Source organism: Platichthys flesus, chromosome 14 (genome assembly GCF_949316205.1).
Source record: "Platichthys flesus chromosome 14, fPlaFle2.1, whole genome shotgun sequence".
NCBI lineage: Eukaryota > Metazoa > Chordata > Actinopteri > Pleuronectiformes > Pleuronectidae > Platichthys > Platichthys flesus.
The window spans coordinates 9,005,721-9,031,245 of NC_084958.1; the positions used below are offsets into that span (position 1 = coordinate 9,005,721).

At 41.4% G+C, this 25,525-nt stretch overlaps 5 protein-coding genes across 6 annotated transcripts; 1 reads left to right on the forward strand and 4 right to left on the reverse strand.

Moving 5' to 3' along the window:
* Positions 1 to 484: 484 nt before the first annotated feature.
* czib (CXXC motif containing zinc binding protein) lies at positions 485 to 3,395 on the reverse strand. The gene is made up of 8 exons (XM_062405196.1): positions 3,246 to 3,395; positions 3,071 to 3,154; positions 2,588 to 2,644; positions 2,404 to 2,485; positions 2,291 to 2,322; positions 1,445 to 1,522; positions 1,028 to 1,093; positions 485 to 796 (listed from the first exon to the last, which is right to left on the reverse strand). Exons 1-8 carry the CDS (start codon positions 3,249 to 3,251, stop codon positions 719 to 721), a joined length of 483 nt encoding a protein of 160 aa, XP_062261180.1. The 5' UTR covers positions 3,252 to 3,395; the 3' UTR covers positions 485 to 718.
* A 1,123-nt stretch (positions 3,396 to 4,518) lies between these two features.
* Positions 4,519 to 10,146, reverse strand: uck2b (uridine-cytidine kinase 2b). Of its 2 annotated transcripts, none has more exons than XM_062403730.1 (7): positions 10,006 to 10,146; positions 7,148 to 7,307; positions 6,178 to 6,274; positions 5,906 to 6,048; positions 5,593 to 5,690; positions 5,257 to 5,305; positions 4,519 to 5,017 (listed from the first exon to the last, which is right to left on the reverse strand). In XM_062403730.1, exons 2-7 carry the CDS (start codon positions 7,284 to 7,286, stop codon positions 4,881 to 4,883), a joined length of 663 nt encoding a protein of 220 aa, XP_062259714.1. In that variant the 5' UTR covers positions 7,287 to 7,307; positions 10,006 to 10,146; the 3' UTR covers positions 4,519 to 4,880. The 2 variants fall into 2 exon arrangements, with proteins under 2 accessions (XP_062259714.1, XP_062259713.1); XM_062403729.1 differs by lacking the exon at positions 10,006 to 10,146 and adding an exon at positions 9,384 to 9,544.
* aldh9a1b (aldehyde dehydrogenase 9 family, member A1b) lies at positions 10,130 to 16,662 on the forward strand. The gene is made up of 11 exons (XM_062403728.1): positions 10,130 to 10,310; positions 11,537 to 11,682; positions 11,908 to 12,037; positions 12,431 to 12,565; positions 13,300 to 13,496; positions 13,752 to 13,892; positions 14,142 to 14,330; positions 14,411 to 14,498; positions 14,660 to 14,801; positions 15,358 to 15,470; positions 15,808 to 16,662. Exons 1-11 carry the CDS (start codon positions 10,130 to 10,132, stop codon positions 15,900 to 15,902), a joined length of 1,557 nt encoding a protein of 518 aa, XP_062259712.1. The 3' UTR covers positions 15,903 to 16,662.
* Positions 16,605 to 19,401, reverse strand: zte38 (zebrafish testis-expressed 38). Its single transcript, XM_062403733.1, has 12 exons — positions 19,351 to 19,401; positions 19,029 to 19,173; positions 18,263 to 18,326; positions 18,092 to 18,128; positions 17,962 to 17,982; positions 17,857 to 17,883; positions 17,705 to 17,772; positions 17,466 to 17,614; positions 17,138 to 17,370; positions 16,980 to 17,028; positions 16,858 to 16,898; positions 16,605 to 16,738 (listed from the first exon to the last, which is right to left on the reverse strand). The coding sequence occupies exons 1-12, from the start codon at positions 19,399 to 19,401 to the stop codon at positions 16,691 to 16,693; spliced, it is 933 nt and encodes a 310-aa protein (XP_062259717.1). The 3' UTR covers positions 16,605 to 16,690.
* Positions 19,402 to 20,325: 924 nt separating this feature from the next.
* Positions 20,326 to 23,910, reverse strand: prdx1 (peroxiredoxin 1). Its single transcript, XM_062403731.1, has 6 exons — positions 23,769 to 23,910; positions 22,231 to 22,347; positions 21,873 to 22,026; positions 21,649 to 21,771; positions 21,338 to 21,468; positions 20,326 to 20,829 (listed from the first exon to the last, which is right to left on the reverse strand). Exons 2-6 carry the CDS (start codon positions 22,334 to 22,336, stop codon positions 20,744 to 20,746), a joined length of 600 nt encoding a protein of 199 aa, XP_062259715.1. The 5' UTR covers positions 22,337 to 22,347; positions 23,769 to 23,910; the 3' UTR covers positions 20,326 to 20,743.
* Positions 23,911 to 25,525: the final 1,615 nt, after the last annotated feature.

A 25,525-nucleotide genomic window follows, 5' to 3' on the forward strand; every position in this document is an offset into this window, starting at 1 on the left:
AGAGGATGTCTGAATTATTTTCATTATATGAGGCAATTGTGATCTAGAATATAGGCTATACAAATATGGAACATGTCGTACCCGGTTGTTCTTACACACATTTTGTGCAATTTTTTGTATTTACAATGAGAAGGAGTCTGTATTTCTCTTTTCAACTGATGTTTAGTTATGATTTTGTGTGAGTTGAAAGGAAATCCAGACAGTGAGAGCTCTTTGCTGTCTAACTCTTAACCTAAGGTGGCACAAATGCAGCTCATTTAATATTGATCAAGTAGCATGAGGAAAATCTGTGCTCAGTCCAACATAAATAACCCTTTTCGGGATTCGTTTTCTGACTTGCTGACGGAAATTTTCAAATAATAATGTTTCATGTGGCCTCAAGTTGACTCCTCTACTGTAGGTCGAGTCAACAGTTAGGCCTCCTATACGCCTTCGGTACTTATTATTAAATGTTAAGGGAATGAAAGCAAAGCAAAACCTCACACAATTTTCACACTTCAATTTTATTGAGGCATTGAAAAAAATAAAATATAAGAAACTTGTCCTTGGGGCAGGTTCATCAATCCAGAATGTGTGTATATTTCAACCTGAGTTGTTATTACTCTTCTCTCAATGTTCATCATCAACCAACCCAAGTCACCGAAGCATCTTCAGCATCCATGTTGCCAGGAAACCAGGCCTGCATGTGATTGGCCGCGGTGTTCATTCGGCCATGACATCAGCACTTGATGACCTTATGGGTGACTTCATATATTCCCACCGACTCGTTGACTTTCTCATCGTAGTCTGTCCAGTCCTGAAAAGTTCCCAACATTGATTTAATGAAAATCACTTTCAGAGAGTTCAGAAAATCGATGTCTAAAGCAAAGTGCACAGATGAATGAAACAGCTTTAGCCCCAGTCAACAGTGCAGCAGAAATGAGTGAAATTCAGTTTCAAGTCAAACATTCCCTGAAATGTTAACACTTTTGCAATAAACAAAAACTACACAGAAACTGTTGACGTCTGACTGACAAGTTGCTCTTACCTTTTCTAGTAGGTTAACTTCAGGAAACGGAGTCCCGGACTCTGCTCCTTGTGCAGCAAACCCAGCCTAGAAGAATTGCATCACACATCCAAGTTAATGCATACAGAAGCAGGAACACATTCCCTGGTATTTGATAAAAGATAAACCCGAATCTGAGAGAACTGTCAAAAACATCTGCCTTGCTTCTTATGGAGTAGCACTCATAAGTAAGGGATGTTTGGACGTGATGGTTGATTGACATATTAGCGAATGAATTGTTATGTTGTTTGTTTGTGCAAACTGTTCATCGATGATAGACTCACATTTCCTAAACTAAAATATATTTAAGTATACCTGAGTTCAGCACTCGTAACTGTCTACTACTAAACTCACAACACACACAAACAGTAAAAACCTAATTCAAACAAAGCTTCTCACTTGTGGATAGAAGTCGACGGGCTCCAGACCTCGACACTCAAACTGCACCATTGTTTTGAAGCTTTCACTGTCATCAGCCTGCAACTCAGCAAATAAACATCTTTAGACAAACAAACATCTCTTGACACACAAAGCTATTTACTGGAAAACTAGGATGTTACACTCAACATATTATCAGTAGGTAACATCATTTCTCACATTTGCTTTAAATGTTTAAAGGGTTTTCCAAAAGGGGTCTGGAAGCACTTCATTCCTAATATTGCTGCTCTTTATTAAAACGATCTAAAACTCAGCATCTGACCATTGGATTATGGATGTTGTTTGTATGATTTGCTTAAAAGGTTGTCAGGGGGTTTGTTACAATATATATTAGATTATAAGACATTAAAATATGTCTTTGTCACATAAGTCTAAAGTGAAAAGTAGAATATTTACTCTCCTCACCATCTGTGATGCCTTGACTAGCAGCTTCTGACAGCATGCTGAGTAGTTGGGTGCAGAAAAGTTGCACTGAAGATTAACAAATAATTCTTAAATCTGTGGGCATCTCGTTTGACAAAACTTGGAAAAAGGCCCATCCCATACCTACCTTATATTACTTGCTAAGTTTCACACACTTTCTGAATGTCCGTGTGATCATTTATCAGTCTGATTAATTGAGGAAAATAGAAAATAAATGTCTAAAAACCACTCTTTAATCAAATCACACATATTTGATTCTACACGATCTCCTTTTAATAACTGATATGATATTTTTCACTCCCATTCCCTGAGCCTCCAGTGAAACTGTCTAGAGCCGCACTTTGAAAATCTCATGAAGTACAGATGTACAGGACTTTGGCTTACATTATATGGCGTGATTGTGTCGCCCAGGATATCTGCGAGGAAACAGTTGACATATGAGTTTTGAACTGAGATAAGGCCGAGCATGCAACTCAAATGAGCTAGTCGGTTCGTACCGATTGAATTTTCCCTCGAGCAAAGTTTACACTTCTGCACCATGCTGGCACTGCCTCTTCCTCCTTTCAGCGGCACACTCTCCTAGGGAAACATTCAAGAGAAAACACACACACACATATTGTTGCATTGTGCACGAGGGGGATTATTATATAGGGTTATGGACACAAAGGTCTTTATTCTTACCGCGAGGGTTATATACTGCCATTTGTCTGGGATCTCTCCACAGTTCCCACACTTCAGCTGAGGAAAGGGGAGAAAGATAGGAAAACAAATAGTTTGTGACCGCGAGACAGAGAAGAAGAGGCAGGAAAATAATACAACATATAGTTACTTCCTGATTACAGTAGACACTCCAAGAGATGGAGGCTTAGTGGACTCCCAAATACATTTGTAAATGACCAGGTTGATCAGATCTTGTTCAAATAGAACAAAACTATTTCTTAATAATCTAGATTTTAAGGAGAACAAGTTAATTCTTTAGCATTAGTCGGTGAAGTGATGTAGATTGAAGTGTTTCAGTATAATTACAACATTAGCATTAGCAACAGAAGCATTAGCACAGTGTACGTAAGCTTATTCAAACACGGGTGATGACAGTTGTTTCTCCAAACAAACCAGCGTGTGTAGAAGTGCATTAGCAGGCTAGCTTGACAGCAGCTATCCCACCTTCAGAAACCAGCGGAAGTCGTCGCCCAGCGGCCGAACATTGGTTACATTCTCCAGAGTGGCTTTAAACTGGAGCCCGAACTTCTGTCGTGTTAGAATGAGAGGTTAGTGCTCACCCAAAGTCTCCACCAGTGCAGAGTTTACAGCAAAAACACGTTAGCATGTCGGTACGCACCACCATCTTGAAGCTCCCCCCGCTGCGTTCACGCACTCCCCGTATATTCTAACTTCTCGGCTGCTGTTGGACTCGTACTGCTTCAGTTAGGGCGCTAACGACATATTTAAACAGGGTTGGTCATAGAAGCGTGTTGTTTTATGTTTGGTGGATGACAAAGGTTTGTTTTCTCGCTTATGCTTTCCTATTATAGCCGCACAATTTATGTAAATTGTAAAAAATCCGTCAGCATTTGAACTGCGCAGATGCAGCAGTCAGTCGCGCCCTCTAGCGCCCACAGGGGAAACTGTCTGACCTACATTTCTGAGAAGCTCTTTGTTTTGCACACACTCACACGTGCACATTTCCCCCTCAGGAATCAAACCTCATGACAGATACTATGGGCTGTATCACTTTATTGACCATTAAGCAATTTGACGGAAATCCTGTAAATCATCGAAATACTCCTTCCGGCCAACTCACCAGCCGTACAGTACAAATCTCATGAGTACAAATCATTAATTCATATACACTTTACACAACAAATACAGCAAGTAGAATACAAAATGGATTCGACAGCTTTTATTGAAACCTTGTGTTATAATGGAAACTGGTTGCTAATGGCTATAGCTTAGCGAAACCTGAGGCAACTTTGCAGAGGCATTGCGGTGGGTCCTGGTTATAAACGGCCACACACCTGGAATAGCTGATATTGCTGTGGCATTGAACACCTTTGTCACACCCTTTTAATTCTGACGTCTCAAACCGTTATGGTGTAATCAACCTGAGAGTATACATCATAATTAATTTTATTCAACAGGGCTGATTCTGTCTTTTGAAACTGTTCTAAATGTAAGATATTTAAATACCTTTATAAAGACAGGTGTATTTTTTTGTATTGATAGGGACAGTCAATACACAATAGGCTAAGTGTCCCGAAACTGTATCTAACCACAACACTGGACTCAAGCGTTTGAACCTTCTAGCCGCTCACTTGTCGGCCTCATTCTGCATTAGTACAGAGAATCATGTGGCGTGTTTCTGCTGCTGCAGACTTCACACAGCATCAACATGGTGGACACTTTGTGTAGTAAACAGACTTCGAGTGTGACACATTACACCGAGAAATAAAAAGGTAGGAAACAGCACCAAGATTGTCAGTACAAATACAGAGTGCAATCCTGGTTTGCTTAACTCATCTATTCCATATACTTCTCGTTTGGGACTCAACCAAACGTTAATCCAACTCCCCCAGGCATTAGGGGTTCAAGTGTTATCAGACATTACAAAATAAAAAAGGTTTCCCCCTTTTTTATTCATTATCGGCATGAATTTCCATGGAGCAGCAGGGGATACATAAAAAAAAACATAATGCAATATGGGAGAAAAATGAAAGGGTCAATGTAAAACCCATGGTCTCATATCGAGAAGAGCTTCTCTTTTACCCTCCTGACAAAAATCTGCATCCTACGTCCAACAATTACGGCAAAAAGGAACTAAGAACGAGAGTAGTCATCGTATAATAAAAGGCATTTCAATTCTTTACATTGTTTTTTTTTCCTTCCCACTTTTCTTAAATACAGTGATTTCAACAGGCATTATTTACAGCACAACCCCCCACACCCCTCTCAGCACTGTGAGAGGGGTGTGGCGAGGTCAATGAGGCCGGCTGCTGGACTCGGAGGTCCTCCGCTGACGTGGGGTACTGTGGCCGTTCAGGCAGCCATTGTGACGCTTGTTCAGCCCGCCGTTCAGAATGTCCTGGATGTGCTGTACTATCAAGTTGATCGCCACTGCAGGAAGAGAACAGAACGAGATGGTTATTCAGAGGAGTGAAGAGTACAGAGCCGATTTAGCTTTACATGTCTAACACTATCAGACTCGTAGTGGGCATTTAAAAAGTATAAAGCAGATGTCCTCTTTACTGCATCCAATTCATTCTTCCTGGTCAAAACCAGAGACTGAATATAATTTTATACACGCACGACAGTAGCATAGGTAATAAGCAATGCCCCCTCCACGTGGATCTTACCAAGGTTATCTGCTCCACGTGGAATAATCACATCTGCATACTTCTTTGTCTGAAAGGGAAAAGAGACAGGGGGGTCAGATGTGTACTGCACAATATAGCCAGATTATTTAAAACAAATAATCAGATAAGTGTGATAAATTGCCTAAATAGTAAAACATTTTATTATGAATCAATTAAATGATTGTGATTCAGAGTACTAGGTGGGACACATTTCTTAAATATCAAAGGACACTAACATTGTACTAATCTAAAGCTAGCTGCTCATGTTGGTCATTACGGCCAACCGATCAGACTGTGCAAAACCACAGATGTGACGCAAGTTCGAAAATCACTTACTGGTAAACAGAACTCCTCAAAGGCCGGTTTCACAAAAGTAATGTACTGAGCTAGCACTTGCTCCAGCTCTCGTCCACGCTCACTGATGTCTCTCAAAACTGAAAGACAAAAAAGACAATATAAATAGCATTCAACAAACTATAGAAATAACCAAACCACATCAAATCCCAAACTAGAATTCAATGCAAGAGTTAGGTGGAGAACTGGGAGAGCCTCGGCAAAGGAATCTACTTTCGTCTTTAAATTAGTAATTATGTTTATTAGTACAAATGTTAGGAGGTGCCCTGCTCTACAGTTGTCACTCAGTACATACCTCTGCGGGAGAGGCGTGTGTCTGGATCTGTGTCAACAAACAGCTTCATCTGGAACAGATCTCTAATCTCCTGCGAGTAGAACATGAGGATCCCCTCGAACAGGACCACATCCGCCGGATACACCGTGATAAACTCCTCTTTCCTAGAACAACACAAAGAAATGTACCCCGCCTGTCAGTGACTGGGTTCAGACATCTTTCTAGAGAAAGTGTGTCAACCTGCAGGGACACTGGCCATGGTCACTGAGTAGGAAACAAAGAAGGGTGCTTACCTGGAATGAGTAACAAAGTCATATAGAGGGATCTGGACAGTCTTGCCCTGCAGGATGTCCTTGAGTGTCTGCATGATTAGCTCATTGTCAAAGGCATCTAGGACAAGAAAAGGCAAAGCTGTGTTATTAAATCGGATGAGGCATCACTTAACATCAGCTGAGTGTGCAGTGGTTGCCCTGAACACCAGTTTGTGGCTTGGAAATACAGTAAGAATTATGCATTAGTGTGTAAGTCAGATTGACATCAGCAGTACTGGAGAGAACAGAGTTCAGGAGAAGTCCGACGACTGTTGTTAGTTTTCAGGTGGTTCGCCGGTTACACATGACTTTTTGGGAAGTAATCTTTGCACATTTGGAATATATTCCAGGCCATTGACAACTTGCAAGTGTAGTTTTAACTTGATGCATAAATGATAATGGATTACTGTGCTTATTTCATGAGCAGTTAAGAGTGTATGTGGGAATTAATATTATTCAAATACTGATTTGGATGTCGATTACCATGGCAACCACTGGAGGTTCAAACGATTTTGGCTCTGCCTTAGTGTGCAGACAGGGACACGTGGGACCCTCACACTGCACCTTTGGTAATACAGGAATCCCATTCGTGTAGCACGTGTTGGGTTCAGTGTGAGTCCCAGAGCAGCTGCCGCTGAGAAAAGCCTGCTGACGGTGGGCTTTTAAAATGAGCCGAGAAAGGAAGCAACCATAAGAGGGGGTGGTCTATGCTACTGCCAAGAACATTTGGGGAAAAATCTCCACATGGTACCAACGCACAGGGCAAAACACAAGGCAGCTGCTTTAAGCCTAGCGTTTAATCATATCTGCAATTGAAATAACCCCTCCCCTCCCGTACTATTTTTAATATGTGTGGCACGAAAGTTATTAATACCATTAATCCCACAAATGGTCTACAAGTAGTTTACTGCCATACCCAGCAGTGTGACAGCAATAACAAGAGGTTTCATACCTGGATGATCAAAGTTGAACTGTCCCTTTGAAGCCTTGGCCTTCTGCTCTGGGGTCAGCACCTTGTAGAAGCTGTCCTGGCTGAGGATCGCCACCTGCCTCTGGTGGTGGTCTATCTTGTCCTGCCCCAGCAGCTCCATGATTTTCTCACATACCGACGACTGCATTAGTAGAAAAGAAAGAAGAGATGGCAGTTGGAGAGGGTGGCCCGATAGAAAAGGGGTTGGTAGATAAACGGAGGCTAAACATATTCAGGGCCACACCCGGTTACATCTGCAGGAACACCAGTGGCAGAATGAGTGAGTAGGATAACTGCTTTAAATGCAGTCCATTTAAAACTGAATTTACAGTTTAACCAACATTCATGTACATCTAGGAGTTATGACGTGTGGACGAGAGGTCACCTAATGTCACCAACTCAGTGCCCTGTGTCCCACCACATTTGTACTAAATGACCCCCCACACTAAGTGATACCCGGTGCTGACTGGGCATTCCTCAGCCCTGCGAGGCTGTGCCACCTTTGTGTTCATGAAACTGGGCTACAGATGAATTTGGACGCCCCCAACCGGGAGCTGCGTGGTTGTGCCGACACATTCAAATGCAACAATTTGAGCTGCGTGGGCCTGACTCACCGCCAATCAAACCACAATGGCATTCAGTGGTGCAGTCCGGGGCATCAGCCAGCAAATCACAACTACTTTTTTAATAAAGAAAATTAATCAAATCATATATTCTCATGATTATTTTGCTGTCTCTTCTTGTTAGTCATTGTAAAATGATTGCTTATGGGGCGCATTGTAATTGACACAATGTGGGTAATTTAGCTTTGGGCACTTGACGGCTTTAAAATATACATTTATATGCAAATAGCTGATGAAAATATTTGTCAGCAACCTTCTTGATGATGACTATTTTGTGATGATCAAGTTGATGACTTAAAAAAATGGTCCATCATCGTGAAGCATCAGAGGCATGGCTTAAGGAATTTGAAGCCATGTGCGCTGCAGACTCGCGGAGCTGGATCCCAGGACATACGTCACCAACCTCCCAAGTCTGAACTAGTCTGGCGTCACAACGCCACAGACAAGCCTCCTCCAGCCCCCAGTGACGAGATTACAGGAAGCAAAACACTGACAGTGGGTGGGATCGGTTCGCGGAACAGCAGTTGGGATGAAACTAAAAAAGGTTAGGGAGTCGTCACCCTTCTATGAGGATCACACGAGGCCACAAGTGAAACGGAGAAAACAAGCAGCCGGTGGAAACTAACACGGATCAGTGCTCTCTCTCCCCCCCCCCCTCAGGTGTGTCCGGTTTGAAAGAAGCAAACAAAGAAATACAGTGACGTCTTCCACGTGCGTGTCCACGTCTGTGGATCGAGAAGAGGGTCAGGGCCGGTGCGATGCAGTCCGCCCACGCCACCGCCAAATCAAATGTATTAAAACACCATCTGTTCGCTTTAATATAGCCCCGGTTGATATCACACTACGCGGATTCACCTCGATTGTGTGTTAATCTACTTATAAACAGAACCATGGGACGCGGGCGCGACTACAGAACCCAACGGAGCTGCTGGTTCTTTTTTTTTATTATTTTCCCGCTGGCGCCAGAGTCTGTTACATTCATCACAGCAGCATCTGTGATAGTGCACGTCAGCGGTCACACCGGGTCACTGGGACTAAAGGGTATCACATTATCGCCAAACAACGAGGCCAATTTAACGATACATACCGCATCATCGTGAGGAAACTGGAGACAGGACAAAAAAAGAGGTCGGCAGTGTTTACAAACACGGTGAAGCTCCCCTCGGGGGGTGAAGCTAGCACCAGCCATTGTCTAGCGCAGGCGGCGGCGATGCTAAGCTAGCATGTGATGGAATCTCACGCTAGGCGGCTAGCTGAGCTAAGACCACCCCAGATTTCCACGTAGTACAAAAGGGTAGACCGGCGCAGAGAATGACTGCCATCTTGTACAAAGGGGTGATTTTTTTTTGGGGGGGGGGGTAAACCGGGTGAACAAACGGGTCAGACTAACGAGGTGGTGTGGAAGCGGGTCAAATCAATGCGGGGCTGGGTGGGCAGCCGGCTGCTCAAACAGATGACGGAGCTGTCAATCACCCGGTCGGAGCCACGCGGTCACCTAGCGCCCGGGTACCGGCCAAGCCGCCGCCGTCGTTCAGCTCGATATCTAAGCGTGACAGGTCGCGAGAACGGTCGAGGCGGCTGGGTGCGGGTCCCACCTTGCCGCTGGCGGTGCCCCCGGAGACGCCGATGAGGAAAGGCTGTCGAACCACGCTGGTGTTGTCGCCGCGGTCCTTCAAATGCGTCTCGCTGTCTCCGGCCATACTTGCTGAGTGGCACTCCGAGCGGCCGGCCCGTAATATGAGCGCGGCGAGGCCCCTCCCACAACGCAAACGTCACTTTTTACGTTCAAGCTGTTTTATTTTATTTTCACTTATATTTCCACACTTGCCGCATTTAATTCACATCGGGTCAAAATCAATGAAATTATTGGTTTGATAATAACATATTCATTTAATTTTTTTTTGGTGCGCATGATTGACGGTGAAGCCACCCAATCATCTGACACTCTTTTGCAGCTGCCGGATGTCAACCACCTAGCGTCGCACTTCGCCCCGCCCCCCTGTTTGGAGCCTCAGCTAAATAAAGTAAGTTGACGAAGCGTTTAATGAACCGTTACTTTTCTGTTCTTTATCATTTAAACTACATGTAATGTAAATATTAATATTTACATTACATTAATTAATAGGTACGTTTACTGCAAAGACTTAAATACATCATGGAGCCGTCACAAACTTCTGACGAGTGGAGGAATAGTAGATAGCGTGAACACATGCTCACCTTGTTGACGTGTTGTAGGTTTTATGGTTTTATGGTTTTTAGGTAATGAGGTTCTACTTGACATTAACACCCGGTGTATTTAACAGCTTTCAGCTAATCGTCCAGCTCCAGGGCCGGTGTGAGGATGCTGCTGCTCCGGTGGGGGACCTTGTATCTGCGGCGGTCCGCTGCCGTCTCTCTTGCGGCTGCTCGGTGTGCCTCCTCGGGCTCAGTGGGAGTCACAGTCCCGCTGAACTTCTGGGACGGGGAGAGGAGGGCAAGTCAGGGGAAATACACCAAGGACAGTGTTTACGAGCCTGCAACAGGTAACAAATACACAATGATACAACTCTGAAACAAAACGCTCCGTCCTTCCACATTACTGACACTGTTTCCTAACTGGACTTTGGACGCTGCTGTGCAAATAAGCCTGTCTGGTGATGTCAGGCCTAAGAGAGAACTTCAGGTCAAAAACTATTGCAAACCTTCAAGTTGTTTTCCTGCATAATCCATGTATTTATGTTTTACACTTTGTAATTCATGCATGTGCTTTTCTGCAATACCACAATAACAATAAATATTGGGGAAATCATTTTCATCAATAGCAATATTACAAAGTTCAATATTATATCGATATATTGCTTATGCCTTTTGCAAAAATGGTGAGGAGCTTTTTTGTTCTACTTCAGATTAGTAAAGTGTTTTTCTGTTAAGGAAGCATCAATCATTATCTTCCCATAATAAAGAGCACAACACTTAAATTATTTCATGACATGATGGACATTTTGTGCTTAGCTACAGAATAGCAAAAAAGAAATGCCATAAAAAAATTTAATGAGCTGAGGGAAACTTTTGATTTTGGCATTTTACTTTGCATATTGGCTCATAACTCCTGAACCATAATCAATATTTTAAGAAGCACAAACTTGAAAACGTTTTTTTTAGTCCTAAAATAAATAATGACTTGACATTTATCGTCATAATTATGACTTTCAAGACTAATAACATTTTATTCTTGGTAAAGTTTTCAGAAATGTTGTACTACTTATAAGTATATCCGATATCCTGTCTATCCGTTCAGTTACACCCCACCTGATCCATATGCAATCATTTTTATGGTCCCTGAGCTTCAATGAATTAGAACAAAGACTCTTGACCACACCTTTTGTTAATACAGCCTGCTTAGCTCCCTGTCTATTCCATTTTCAGTCTCATCCTTCATCTCGGATCTCTGTGGCCAGGTTCCTTACTTTCATTCAGACACATTAACCCCATTTAAACTAACACACAGCCTGCATTCAACCCACTGTTCGGTCACAACCATGCTCCTTATCTTATCAATAGGATAAGGATGTAAATGTCCCCCTACGTTCAGTGTGTCAAAGGATTTAGCCTAGATTTTATTCCCACTCACATCACTTTAAATCAGAACAAATTCAATGACCAAGGGAAGTGATATGACCTTGTCAAATAGAAACCTTGTAGCCTGTTGTTTTTCTTTATCTAACACATGCACGTTGCTGTTGTAATAATTCAATATTTCACACTGAAGGGCGAGTCCTGTGCCATTTGGAGCTGTGTGGTGCTGAGGATGTCGATCAGGCTGTGAAATCTGCCAAGTTGGCTTTTGGCCATTGGAGCAAAATGTCTGGGATGGACAGGGCGAGGATCATGATAGAAGCAGCCCATATAATTGAGGTGTGTATTCTGTGTACTTTTTAATTTTTTTTTTATACCTGTCTAATACCTAAACTGGTTAGCAGGATGTTGTTGTTGATATGATTACTATAAATTGTATAATGAACCTCAGTCGGGGATAATAGATTCTAGCAAGTTCATGACTAGTTTGCTGAATGTTTTGTACATCCAGTGATGTGTCTATACAAACATTATTATTACATTTGTCTTGACCTTTATGCACAGAGCAGGAGAGAGGAGCTGGCTGAAATGGAGGTGGTCAACAATGGGAAGTCCATCACAGAGGCCCGTCTGGATGTGGACTCTGCCAGACTGTGTATAGAGTACTACGCAGGGCTGGCCAGCACTCTGGCAGGTTAGTACATGCCTCTCTTCTTAGGTATGTGTGTTACCAAACACTGATGGCAAATAAATAACAGATAAGGTCATGGCAGCCATTTAACCTAACAAAGTGAATCCATCATTTTTATTAATAACAGGATCAGGCGGGGAAGCCCATCATATAATGAAGCTGTTGAGCCATTTTAAAATAATAAATGTGTGAGAATCCAATTTGATGGACCTTGTTGTTTTGATCAAAGCAGTTGACGTTATAAATTGTGTAGGTATTGGTAGGGGTACTACTGTCATATCTTTTTGTTTGTGTTGTTGTATTTTGTGCTCTGGTTTTTCAGATTTCCGTTGTCAATAATAAGTCAAATGTAAACCTTTCTTTTTAATGTCCATGCTTCTGTTTTCTCTCAACAAGGTCAACATGTGCAGTTGGATGGAGGATCCTTTGCCTACACCCGCAGGGAGCCTTTAGGAGTCTGTGCTGGCATTGGTGCTTGGAATTATCCTTTTCAAATAGCTGCCTGGAAATCAGCTCCAGCCCTGGCCTGTGGTATGGGATGCAGAGACCTATTAATACATCCATTATTGCTGTTTTTACACCTTAATCATTTCATATCAGGATGGTAATGCTTTGCCTGGCTGTGTTTGTTATTCTGCAGAATATTCCAAAAACTACTATAAATAATACTATAAAATGTCTAAAGGTTTTATGAGTCGAGGACAAATTGAGTTTTGGGTTTTGATAACCCACAATGCAACAGTTAACAAAGCACTCAACCATTTCGATTTTTGGTTTCATAATTACTGAACATTAGTAGAAAATTCAAGAAGAAACTCTTCCCCTCTTCAATTTTTATGACATACAAGATGTTGAAGAACCAGAAATCAGATTTTTTTTCTTATGCTATACTGTTATTGTTACTTGAATTGATTTAGAGTGTTCTCTTTTACATCAACTGCTACAATTCGTTAACACATCGAGAAGTGGCAGAAATTAAAATGATGGGTGCACATTGACACTGAGCAATCCTTAAAAACATAACGGCTCTTCACCAGTAGATGGCAATACAGCAGCATGATTAATTGTATTATTCCACTAGGCTTCCCTATTTCTTTATGTAACAAGCCCCAACATTCACGATTAAAGCATTGTACCTAAATCGCAACAGCCATGCGTATTTAATAGAAAATTGTATTTAATTTAGAGAATCATGCAGACCTCTGTGCTTTCTAGTTGGTTAGATCATATATTTGATATATGTTTGATTCTGTTCTGTAAAACAGGTAACTCCATGGTGTTCAAGCCCTCGCCGGTGACCCCTGTGACAGCCGTCATGCTGGCAGAGGTCTACGCTAAGGCTGGAGCTCCAGAGGGACTGTTCAACGTGGTGCAGGGCGGCCAGGAGACCGGCAGCTTCCTATGCCTCCACCCTGATGTGGCGAAGGTGTCCTTTACTGGGAGTGTGCCCACAGGCAAGAAGGTCAGTGTGACTCATGCGGCAGAACTAAAACCTCTGCCAACCCTGTCAACTTTTCTTTGTTTTATTGGTTTGAGACATTAAATAATTAAAATGATATCACTGTAAATCCTCTCATGATAGGGAATTTTGTTTGCGGAAGATTTGAGATTTATGGATGTGGTGTTAGGGTTTTTGAGGCCTGTCTTTTTTTTTTTGTCCTAATATGTAGTGAGATCAGACTAATAATTTATTGATGTATTCTTCTATGTGACACAGATCATGGAGCTGGCTTCTAAGGGAGTGAAACCAGTGACTCTGGAGCTTGGGGGGAAATCTCCTCTGCTCATATTCCCGGATAGTGATCTGGAGAACGCTGTGAGGGGAGCTCTCATGGCCAACTTCCTGTCTCAAGGCCAGGTAGTGTGCAATGATTTGGATGTTTGATGGTTTGTATTAATACACGGTCACAATTTAGCATCTGCATTTGTTGAAAAATTACAAATGTGTGTCCCATCTACATATGGAAGCATATTGTTCTGGTGTTTTCAGGCATGAGCTGTCCAAGCCCAATATTTTAGAAATTTTCTCAGAGGTTTCCTTAAACATATAAAGATACCTGGGGTTCATTTCCTCTCTGAAAGCTAATTTTTCCCAAATGTCTCACAGGTCTGCAGCAACGGTACAAGGGTGTTTGTTCACAAGGATATCCTGCCTGAGTTTGTGGAGGAGGTGGTGAAGAGGACCAAGGCGATCGAGATAGGGGACCCACTGTTGGAGACCACCCGAATGGGAGCACTGGTCAGCCGGCAACATCTAGAAAAAGTCCTATCCTTTGTGGATCAGGCGAAGAAAGAGGTAAAACAGATTTTTCTTTGTCACAGATTGGTGTAGAGCAGCAAAAACTTAGTCTTGTGTGTGAATTGTACTGTTTCCAGGGAGCAACTCTGTTGTGCGGAGGTGAAGTTTTTGTCCCATCAGACCCCAAACTCAAAGGTGGATACTACATGACTCCTTGTGTGTTGGGTAAGAATTCAAAACAATCATCTGTGAATACAGCAAGTACAGAAAATATAAAGGCCCGTCTTTACTCCTTCAGAAACCTGCAATGGCACAATGATCCGAATTAGTGGGATTCAGTGTCAGGATTTCCATATACTTACCCTGTCTTTGTTTCCCACTCACAGGTGACTGCACAGATGAGATGACCTGTGTGAAGGAGGAGATTTTTGGTCCTGTCATGTCCGTGTTGTCTTTTGAAACAGAAGAGGAAGTGCTACAGAGAGCCAACAACACAGACTTGGGTCTGGCTGCAGGAGTTTTCACCAGGTTGGTATATGAGGAGACATCTAAGGCAAATTCAATGGTCAATAAATGTTTGGCCTCATGGTTGTTTGCTAGACTTAAATGTGTCCTGGGCCACATATGAAGGACCACCTCCTCAGCTGACGTCTTCTGACCTACTACGGTTTCACCATAGTAATCAAACGTATTTTCACTTTTCTCAGTGACCAAACATTTATTTGTTTGTGGCCACTGACTTTGGACACATCTCTAAACTCAGACCGGGTGAACACAACATCTTGTGTCCCTGGGGAGTACACATGACATAGCACCTATTTGCATATAGAGCAGGGAAGTGACGTCCGATCATGAAAGGTCACAGGAGACACATTGAGGAAGCACTTTAATGTCAGACAATACCAGGTTTAAACAGGGCTGTATTGTACAGATATCTCCGACTCCATATGAATTACAATCCTACAACTCTAAAGGTTCAAGTCAACACTGTGGTGTTGTGTAAACCTCTTTTAATTAAAACCAAGGCTTGGCAATTAAATGCATTATCCATTATTTTTTAAAACCTTTTCTTTCACCTCTGTAGGGATGTGATGCGAGCCCATCGTGTTGTCGAACACCTCAAAGCTGGTTCCTGTTTCATCAACAACTACAACATCACTCCTGTCCAGGTGCCCTTCGGAGGCTTCAAAATGTCAGGTACAGCCTGGTTGTTTGCTCATAGACCAGGAGCCAAAGTCATACTTTTATTTACATTATTTCAGTCTGCATGCAGCACTACTGGACCCATTGGAGATTGCACCCATTACGTTGTCCTGGCAACAGACTTCACCAATTTGAAAGAATAGATGTTACAAGTAATATGAATAATTGTATGCCTTAAAGTAAAACTTTGTGCCATCTTGTAAAGGATAACACATTATCATTAGCTAAAATGACCTCTGTGGAAAATGCTTCCTCATTCAAAAACCCTGTTTGACTTCAACCCAGTTACAGTAATTGGAAGTTTAACGTTTTAAGTTGTTACATTCACCAGGCATAGGGCGGGAGAATGGCCAGGTGACAATAGAGTTCTACTCCCAACTAAAGTCGGTGTACGTGGAAATGGGCGACGTGGACAGTCTCTTCTAGTTCACACACACACAGAAGAGGATGAAGAACTGGATCCGTTGGTCGGGACCAGGAAATCTCATCCATTACTCAGGGAAAAGAAACATCAGTGATCACAAGTGATTAGAAGCTTGTTTGGATCCATGGGGCTCCAGTTGACCGCCCTGCATGTTGAGCCATGTTTGTCAGTATTTTGTGAGTTGAAGGAAAACACAGCTCAAGGTGATCTGAGACAAAAAACTGGGGTTACTAAGTAGAATAGTATGAATGTGACACGAGCTGGAAAATGTAAGAATTGAAAAGGAACATTACTGTCTGTGCCAAATTAATCTAATTAGAGACAGTTTTATACTTAATGAACACTCATTTCTTTTAGCTACTTCAGCATTTATAAGCTGACTTTTGTGTTATATAAATTGCACTGCAGCAGAGGTTCGCTCGTTATTTTTTTACATATGTACACTCTAATTTTAAAGACAGTTTTTCACACAAACCGAAGTTTACAACCAAGTTTTATTTCTTGAACAACGACATCAATATATCTTTATACACACTAAAAGAATGAAGCACTTTCTAACATTGTGTTGATATAAATCATAGAGATTGTAATTTTCTTGCAGAATTGTTATGCTACAGTCTTGTTTGGATCAGAACTGTGAAAGGAACATTTTGCTTTTGAGGACAAACAACAGAAAGGTCCTGTTTAACTCATATCAAATCAAAATTGCGACGTGAACTCCGTCTGTAAATAACAATATAATAAAGACATTTTCCATACATATGTTGGACTTTCTCTCTTGTCTTCTTGACTAAGTTCTTCTTTTCTTCCTCGCCGGATTTTTGGCAGCTGCTTGTCTCTGCGATAGAGAACAAAATCTTATTACCTCTTTGCTTCACACTTACCACTGATACAATTGAAGAGAATTTTTCTATAACCTGCATATTCTACTATGATCAGGCCTTTGTGCATGTTTACCTTGGCCACAGGTCTGGTGGGTTTCTTGAACTGTGCAGACTCTGTTTACAGAAAACTCAACAGTGAATCACCTCAGATATTTTCTGATATTCTTATATATTAGCACCATCATGTTTACTTACCGTCTTCAGAGGGTAGATCGTCTTCATTGTATACTTTCGTTGGTGGAACCTGCAATGAGGTGTTAATAATGATATGATGAAACCATGAAGCAATGTGTGCTGAACTGAAAACCTCAGTTGTGAGACCACACAGGTCTTAGTCGTCTTCCTGAACCCACCTTGATCATTCCCCTCTTTGAGGGATTTCTCTGGGGAACCTTCTTGGTCTCCCTCAGCTGATTCACTTCCTGAAGCTTCTCCATGCGGCCTTGTTCGGCCGACACGCGGACTCTCAAGCTGTGGAAGGCCGTCTGCACCTCGCCCACCTTGAATTGCACAGCCATGCCTTCAAACCACAGACTGTCACATTCACCCTCCTTGAAGCCCGGTGGCTGGTATTCAGCAGGAGTGACTTAGAATGAAGAGCAGAAAGAAAAAAAAATTCACTACACAATCCACACGTTTTTAATCTATTCTCTGAGGTAATAGTTAAATACTGCATCTTACTATCGTCATAGTAGTAGAGCTTCATGGTGAGGTAGACGTTACTGGGAAGGGCGTCCAGGTTCTGCATGAGCAGGAACAGCTTCCTGATGAGCAGAACTGATGCTCTCTTGGTGTCCTCCAGCGTCACCTGAATTTTCACGTCATTGTTCCTGCAGTTTTAGGAAGATTACATCACCAGCGGCCCACATGAGGAGGCAGCATCATTGTGACCAACGCAATCATAGTATGTCCACACCTACCTGAGTATGTCCATCTCTGGTCCCTTCTCAGTGTATTTGAATTTAAACTGGTAAGATTCAATAATGCACTGCAAAACAAGACGAATAAATCTTAGTGTCGATCAAACTTGTGTTATTTTATTGACTACTCAGTATTTTAACAGAGAACTTACATTGGGTTCATCTGGATTGGTGTACACCTAGATGGTAAAACACACAGTTATCATTTGTCTCCATGTATGCAAAGTGTTAAAGAGAAGTGCTGCTGACTTACGTACCCCAATGAACACAATCTGGAGCTGTTAACAGGATAACAGTGCACGTTAGTAGAAATAGTTGAAGTACTGATCCAAAATAAAGGACCAGATAAAACATAAAGTAAAAGTATTCATAGATGCATTAACTTACATACTGCTTCTCTATGGCATCAAAGCAGCCCATCATCCTGGAACAAAAATATAATAAGTTATATATTTTTTTTTTTAATGGGTCCGGTCTGGTTTCTCGTGTTGAGTCAGCTGCTGTGGCCAGCAGGCTGAAATACTGTTTGGAGTTTTATGGCATCAATATTATAATTACCATTTCACAACTTTGCTGGCACCAGGCCTGCTGCAGTCTTCACGTAGAACCTTGACACACAGATCTGGTCGATTGGAAAACAACAAAAGACAAAACAAAGAGCTTTTATCATAAAGCAACACTCATTCATGATTTATGATGTTATAATTAACCTATTCTACAAGTCTGTGCGTTGTCAGTAAGTTTTCTGGAGCCATTTAAAGTGTTTTCAAGGTCAAGAATATATTTTCTTACCCCTCTTTTAATAAAAAACTGTTTTTTCTAAAACAGCAATGATTACTGTCTAGAACAGAGGTTTTCAAAGTGTGAGGCGAGCATCTCCAGAGGCTCCAAACTGTTTCAGGAGAAGCTCAGAGAATGGAACTGAAGACATCACATATACAGTAGTGACCGGAATGTGTATGATCGGGTTAAAGAGATAGAGATTGAGTAGTTTGAGGGACACTTACTATTTTTCCCACTTTCCCACAGACAGAAATTAATAAATGCCTTCGAACAGATCTTTATTATCTACTTGATGTAGTATGGAGTAATGTCAAACTGCAATATTAACCTTTCTTTGCTCAGTTGATGAGGGTAACTGCATAATCACAGTGCCAGAGGTATCCAGGAATAGATCAGAGCTAAAGGTTTTGTCTGAGGGGAGGCCCACAGACTATGAAACCCCTCTGTTCAGTAGGGGCAGTAGTAAATGCATTTAAAAACGAGATGGGTGACTGGAACTAAATCCTGTGTTAGCACAATGTTCATCCTCTTGTGTGTTCACCTTCCAGATATCTGGATCTGTAGGCGTCCTCGGGGAAGATCCCTCTGAGGTAAGTGATGGAGGAGACGGCCACGGCCATCATCCTCTTGACAAACACCAGGGACTCCTGCCTGGTCTTCAGGTCGTTCAGGAACAACCCTGTCCACTTTGATACAACAAAAACCACAATGTTCTTTAAGAGGAGTTAACGTGTAAGCTAGCATTACAGTAGGATTGACTCTGAACTTCATGAATGGCTTTGTTCACTATATTAAAAATCTTAATCAATACATATGTAAAGTTGGAGTAAATAACCATGTGATCAATGTTATCTTCATCAAACCTCTGCCGTTTCCTCCTTGGTCTTCCTGGCGCACATCTTCCCTGCTGCCATTTTCCTCTCTCCTGTTGCAGAGTGTTAGCTAACCTGCTAGGTGCCGCTAATGCTAATGAACGAGCTAGCTAATATTTAGTATTTCACCTCCGTTGATTCCAGAAAACCGAAAATAGTATTAATGTCACTTTCTCATGAAGGTTACTGTTATGAATCTTTCTCGAGAAGCCTGACAAGAGAGCCTGTTTAGATCCAGATCAGTTAAAGTAAAGTAACTAAAACTTGGCTCAAGAAAAGATGAGGTCATCATCGGTGTCTCCCGCCCCCGAATATGGACTAAATAAATCCATAGAAAACGGATCTTAGAAGTTATTAGAAGAGCATTGGTCCAATTTTAGTAAGATTTAAAAAGAAATATAGGAAGGACCAAAATAAGTTTAAATAAATGCAAAAACAAATGATTATATTCGCAGATAAATAAAAACTCATAGTTGAATAATTTCCCATGATGACTCTATTTCTGTATTTCTGAATTAATTGATCTACTCATTGATGTTTTTCGTTTACCAGAGTAGAAGTGATGATCCAAGTCAAATAAACTAGGAGGAATGTTACGTTCCTGATCATTTGATTGCAATTACAGTTGGAACACTGTTAATCAGTGGATTTATTTATTGTTTCCTTTGTCAAAGGGAACTTAATGATTATAATGTTAATTGTTAAATATCAATCAATTGGTAAGAATGGTTAATTATGGTCCGAAAACTATTATAATGAAAAAATAATAGTGCGGAGAATGAAAAACAAGTCGAAACAAAACTATTAGGAGAGACCTGAGACCTGATACTTTTTCATTGAATCCTTTTGTCTGACATTCGATGGTTCAATTCCAAAGATTTTACACCGTTGTTTGATTTCATTTTATGGGTGAAATCTAGTGGAACACCCCATTTCACCTGTTTTAAGAAAACATTATTCTTGAGGAAAGGTTTATACACTGTTTTCTTTATTTTGATTAAAGAGCATTTGTTATTCAACTTACAAATTGGTTCAACATTATTAAAAGAGGTGTTTGTGGCTTCTTTTCAGTAAAAAGGTTTGTATGGTCCTTTGTAACTCACACAACAGTAAGGACAGATATGAAAGAACAAACATTGAGCACAGTCAGGCAGAGACAAAAGCACACATTGGCACAGTATTACAACAAAATTATATACTTTGGTCATAAGTGCACTACCAGTATTTGCTCTACACACAGTGGAACCCACACATCATCACAATGACAAAAAACAACAACCTGCCTCCTCTTCACAGGCACAACAGTTTGCTTAAATATTGTTCTGGGGAAATGTAATCTCTAAATGAAACCTCCTACAGCAGACAGCAGACTCTGGCTTTGGGCTCATTTCTGCTTGGAGAAGAAGTCTTTGCTCTTCTGGACGTCAGGTTTGATGGTGTCATTTCCTGGTTTCCAGCCGGCTGGGCAGACTGAAAAAGATAAGCCTGTAATGAGTCCTGGCCCGGCAGATCAAACTAAAGATGGGACTTTATGACACATTTACAGAACATGACCATCGCTGCTTTAGCTTTATGGAAGGGAAATTTATCATAAGTAAATGTGCCAGACATTACACAATCTATTGTCCACAATAATATTTCAATACTCATTGTAAACCTAGGCACATTGGATAACCAAACTTTGAATTGAAATAAGGCCTTATAGTCGTTTGCCCTTTCTTCTTCATATGACGCAACTTCTTCCTGGTCAGCCAGTAGCAGGTCAATGTTATGTAATTGTCGTTGTGAGAACAGCGGTTCAAGTATAAACAAGAGCGTATTTGTGTCATGGAGAAAGTTTGAATCACTTGCAGTCTAGTACAGTTCAGGCACACTTGAAATCATTCAGAAGCAAATGCTACAATTGTCCAATAAATAAGTGTTGTGTGCAATAAGAAGGTCAAATGGACAACACTACACAAGTGTAGCGGTAACTTACCCTCTCCATGCTTGTCGGTGAACTGAAAGGCTTGGACCAGACGCAAGGTCTCATCTACCGATCGTCCCACCGGGAGGTCGTTGATGGTGATCTGTCTCAGGACGCCCTTGTCGTCAATGATGAACAGACCCCTTGAAAAGATAAGAGATAAAACACAGCTCATGATGACCTGAAGCTGGATCTATAATCTGTTCAGACTCCATGTCAGATGGTAGAATAGGAATGTGTCGAGCGTTTCTGGAACTGTTCAAAAACCAACCATCAGACATTTACATCCACTTCAGATATACCAGCTGTGCTGTAAAACGTACCTGAAGGCGATGCCCTCATCTTCCTTCAGGACGCCGTAATCTGTGGAGATGGTGCGCCGTGTGTCAGCTACCAGGGGAATCTTCATGGAACCCAGACCGCCCTGCTTACGTGGTGTGTTGGTCCTTTGTCAATATAAAGGGAGAAATAAAAAAAAAAGTCAGGTATTTACAAGTGAACGCACGCCTCCATCCTGTGAGTTTAAAATATAAAGCCTAATAAATACCATGCAAAATGGGAGAAGTGTGAGTCCACAGAGGCAGCGATGATCTCACAGTCGATTTTCTTGAACTGTTCAGCAGCATCACTGAAAGCGATGATTTCGGTGGGACATACAAAGGTGAAGTCCAGTGGGTAGAAGAAGAAGACAACGTACTTCCCTACAACAAAGGAAAGAATAAATAAACCCATTGAGGTTGTCATCTGATGACGCTCCTATGGTAACGGTCTAATTAATTCAGGTCTTTAGTAGTGGAAATGAATGTCTGTTCAAAACATTGCTGGGATTTCAAAACGGTGAAAGGAGAGTGGCATCAAAGCACGTCCTGTGACCAACAGGAGATGAGACACAGGTTTGGTCGTACCTCTGTAGCTGGACAGTGTCAGATCCTTGAACGTTCCATCTGGCATCACCGCTTTGGCCGTGAAGTCTGGGGCCAGCTTTCCAATTCGGGCATTGCCTGCTGCCATCTTCAGATTGACTAGACCAAACAAGAAGGAACAGGTTTATGTATTACACAGTCTTGACTCGTGAAATGCATGTGAAATCATGGCTAAACCATATGATTCCATCATTTACAGGACCAGGAAATGATGTCTGTTATATTCAATATTAACCCAATTGATCCGTTTCTAATGAAAGAACTAGAGCAGTAATTAGTAATCATTTTCATCATCTGTAATCTGATGATGAATATCTTGATGAATCAGGGTATTACACAGGTATGCAGTGATTTTTGTATATGTTTTTAAGACTGGAATTGATTAGAAACATAAATGACAGACTATGATTGGGACAACTGTCGTGACCATATATTAATTAATAAAGTAACTACACCAGCATCAAGTTAATGTCCTTCTTTCTAAGTGGTTTTCAGACTAATCAAAACACTGGTGCACTTTAAAAACGCTTGGTCAATGTTATTTTCATATAAATCGAATTTAAAAATCATCACGATTTATCTATTCCATCTACAGAAGATTTGGTTTAAACTTGTGTACTATACCAATTTACTGTGCTTACACAAAGCATAACCAATATATCAATATCATATTGGACTTTGATATCTTATATATTTTGATAATAATCTATATTGCTTCAATACTTAGCCCTAATTTAACTCTCAACGTATAACTGGTATTTTCACTATTATCGGACATTTTAAAGACACGTTGTCAAAACATTGCAATAATGTTTTGTCATTACACATTGATTTTGAGTCACTGCCATTCTTACAGCACTGCACAACGACTGGGGGAATATCAATGTGTGATGTATATGAAAATGTGAGAGATAACTGTATTAAAACATTTATTAATGTTTTATCATTCTAAACTGGAATACCAGAGACCAGTGTGTGATGTGAGCTACATTACATCCAATATTGACTCAAAGCTCCTTCTGAACCCAAACCGCAGCTCACACAGCCATTACTGATGCACCCACCATTCTCACCGAAACCTATGGACCATTCACTTCTTCTTTCAGTTCAAACTCACAAGGTGGTTCCACACAATAACATCCAACCCTATTTTAAAGTTTTAACTGGTGCGTGTTCAGGAAATAATCTCATTATTATGACGTTTGGTTTGAATTTTGACATTAACACTTAAGGAAGCTGCAAAACATCGACTATATACTGATTTGAGAGACACCTGTTTGTGTTTTCTATCGGTGGAAATATGTCCGACAACCACTAACAAATTCCCCTTTTTTCTAAAAGCCATGTTGGTTTTTTAAAAGAAAGTGAAAAGCCACTTGTTGAATTCAGCTTCTGCGACACCAGTGGAAACCGCTCAAGGAACAGAACACACACATGGAGAAAACATGACTAACTTCAAAAGTAAAAAATACTTGTTTAGTTGTGTTAGGTTGTGTTAAGTTGTGTTGAGTTGAACGTACCTCAGGTTGGACCACACGAACTCGGGCAGGAGGAGGAGAGTGGAGTGCGCGACCTCGCGTTTCCACCCGGGACTTTATAGCCCCGCTCGTCTCTCGCGATAACTCGTGATAACGGAGCAGATTTGAGGTGCAGAAACCTCCACACACAGCATGACTCTGCACATTTCCTCCTGGCTCGTAAGGAACTACACGTAAGGAATGAGGATGACGAGGATAATAGAAAAACCACCCTCCAGGAAGCTTTCTGTGATATGTCATCATCCCTCAGAGAAATCTGTGGCCACTACAGTTTATTCACCACAGTCTGACTTGTTCATGTGAGACTGGAGAGCTTCCTTGAGTGGTGCACCCCCCCCCCCCAATCCAGGCTCACATCCATGCAGGGGTCACAGAATCATGAGGTCTCATCATATGACCAGCATGTGTGGAGCAGGTCTGGAGGAAATCTGTTGTCAGGAGCAGACATTAAACTTCACAGAGCTGCTGCCTCTTATCAGCCAGTGATTTACTTATTAACCGTGCCGCTCTGGCAGCCAGCGCCCCGTTCAGTTCAACCTAAATGTTCTCACTGGTCTTTGGCTGAATCTGCTTTGTGTAATAACCATGTTTCAACCCAGGACCAAGCACCACATTCAATAGCTTTGGTGAAGACAAAACCTAAGTCAAACTTGGGCTCATGGTCCTTGAAACAGATAAAAACTTGTTTATCATTTCTTGGAACATCATGATACTCAGGCCTTTTAGTTTGGAGTTAAGATGTTCTCCCTGTGTCATCGTGAGACTTCTCCTTTTCCTGGTTGACTCGTAATTGCATGTAGATGTGAGTGTTTTATTAACCTCTATGACACGCTTGCATTTGCAATTTCCTCCTTGTTTCCTGTATTGTCACCAGCTGCTAAGCTGTTCAGCATTTCCAGCGGGACGAGTCGCTCTGTTGCGTCATCTTGTAATTTTCCTGTGGGCTGCCGAAGACATTTCTTTATTCTCGTTTCCTCCTCACCCCCTGTTAACACAATGACTCAGCTGAGGAACAGCCACCATTCTCTTTGCATGTTCACAAGTAGTTTGTTGTAATCGACAAATTAGAATAACTGGCTCTCTCAACAGGGATTACAAATTTCCAGTTAAGCTATTATTTCATTAGTCTATAGAAACTGTTGCCTGAGGGGAAATGAATAGAGAAATGTTCTTGTTCCTTAGCTTAGTCATTGTGCAAATAAAACAGGGGTGAGAAGGAAATTAGGTTATACAAACGTTCTTTAAGAAAGTATTCTTCAGCCCGAACGATATAAGTGCAAGATGCTATACTTTACTATACTGATATGATATATGCAGTGGTTTGCTGGACCTGGGAGGTAGTAAACTGTTGATGAAGTCATGTTAACTCCTAAATGAATGAATACTTAATGCAGTTGTCCTCCTGAGAGGGAGGTGTGTTCTACAGGGAAATGTTGTGATGTGCATTCTTTATCCGATCTATCATCTCATCCACCAGAGGAAACCGAATACTGCATTGATGACAAGAACCCATGTGTGTGACAAGGGGGAGTAATGATGGTTTCACAGAGTCACATCCTGTTTGTCTCAGTGAATCTCAAATCACATTGTTTGTCTCTGTATGTTGTTGGAGCAGCTGAAGCTGTCCTTTTAATTTTAGTGACGCAAAAGTATAACAATTTGGACTCCAAATCTTATTCTATAATAAAAATAATAATAATAATTAATATCTGTTATCCAGCAAAGATCCACATATTTTC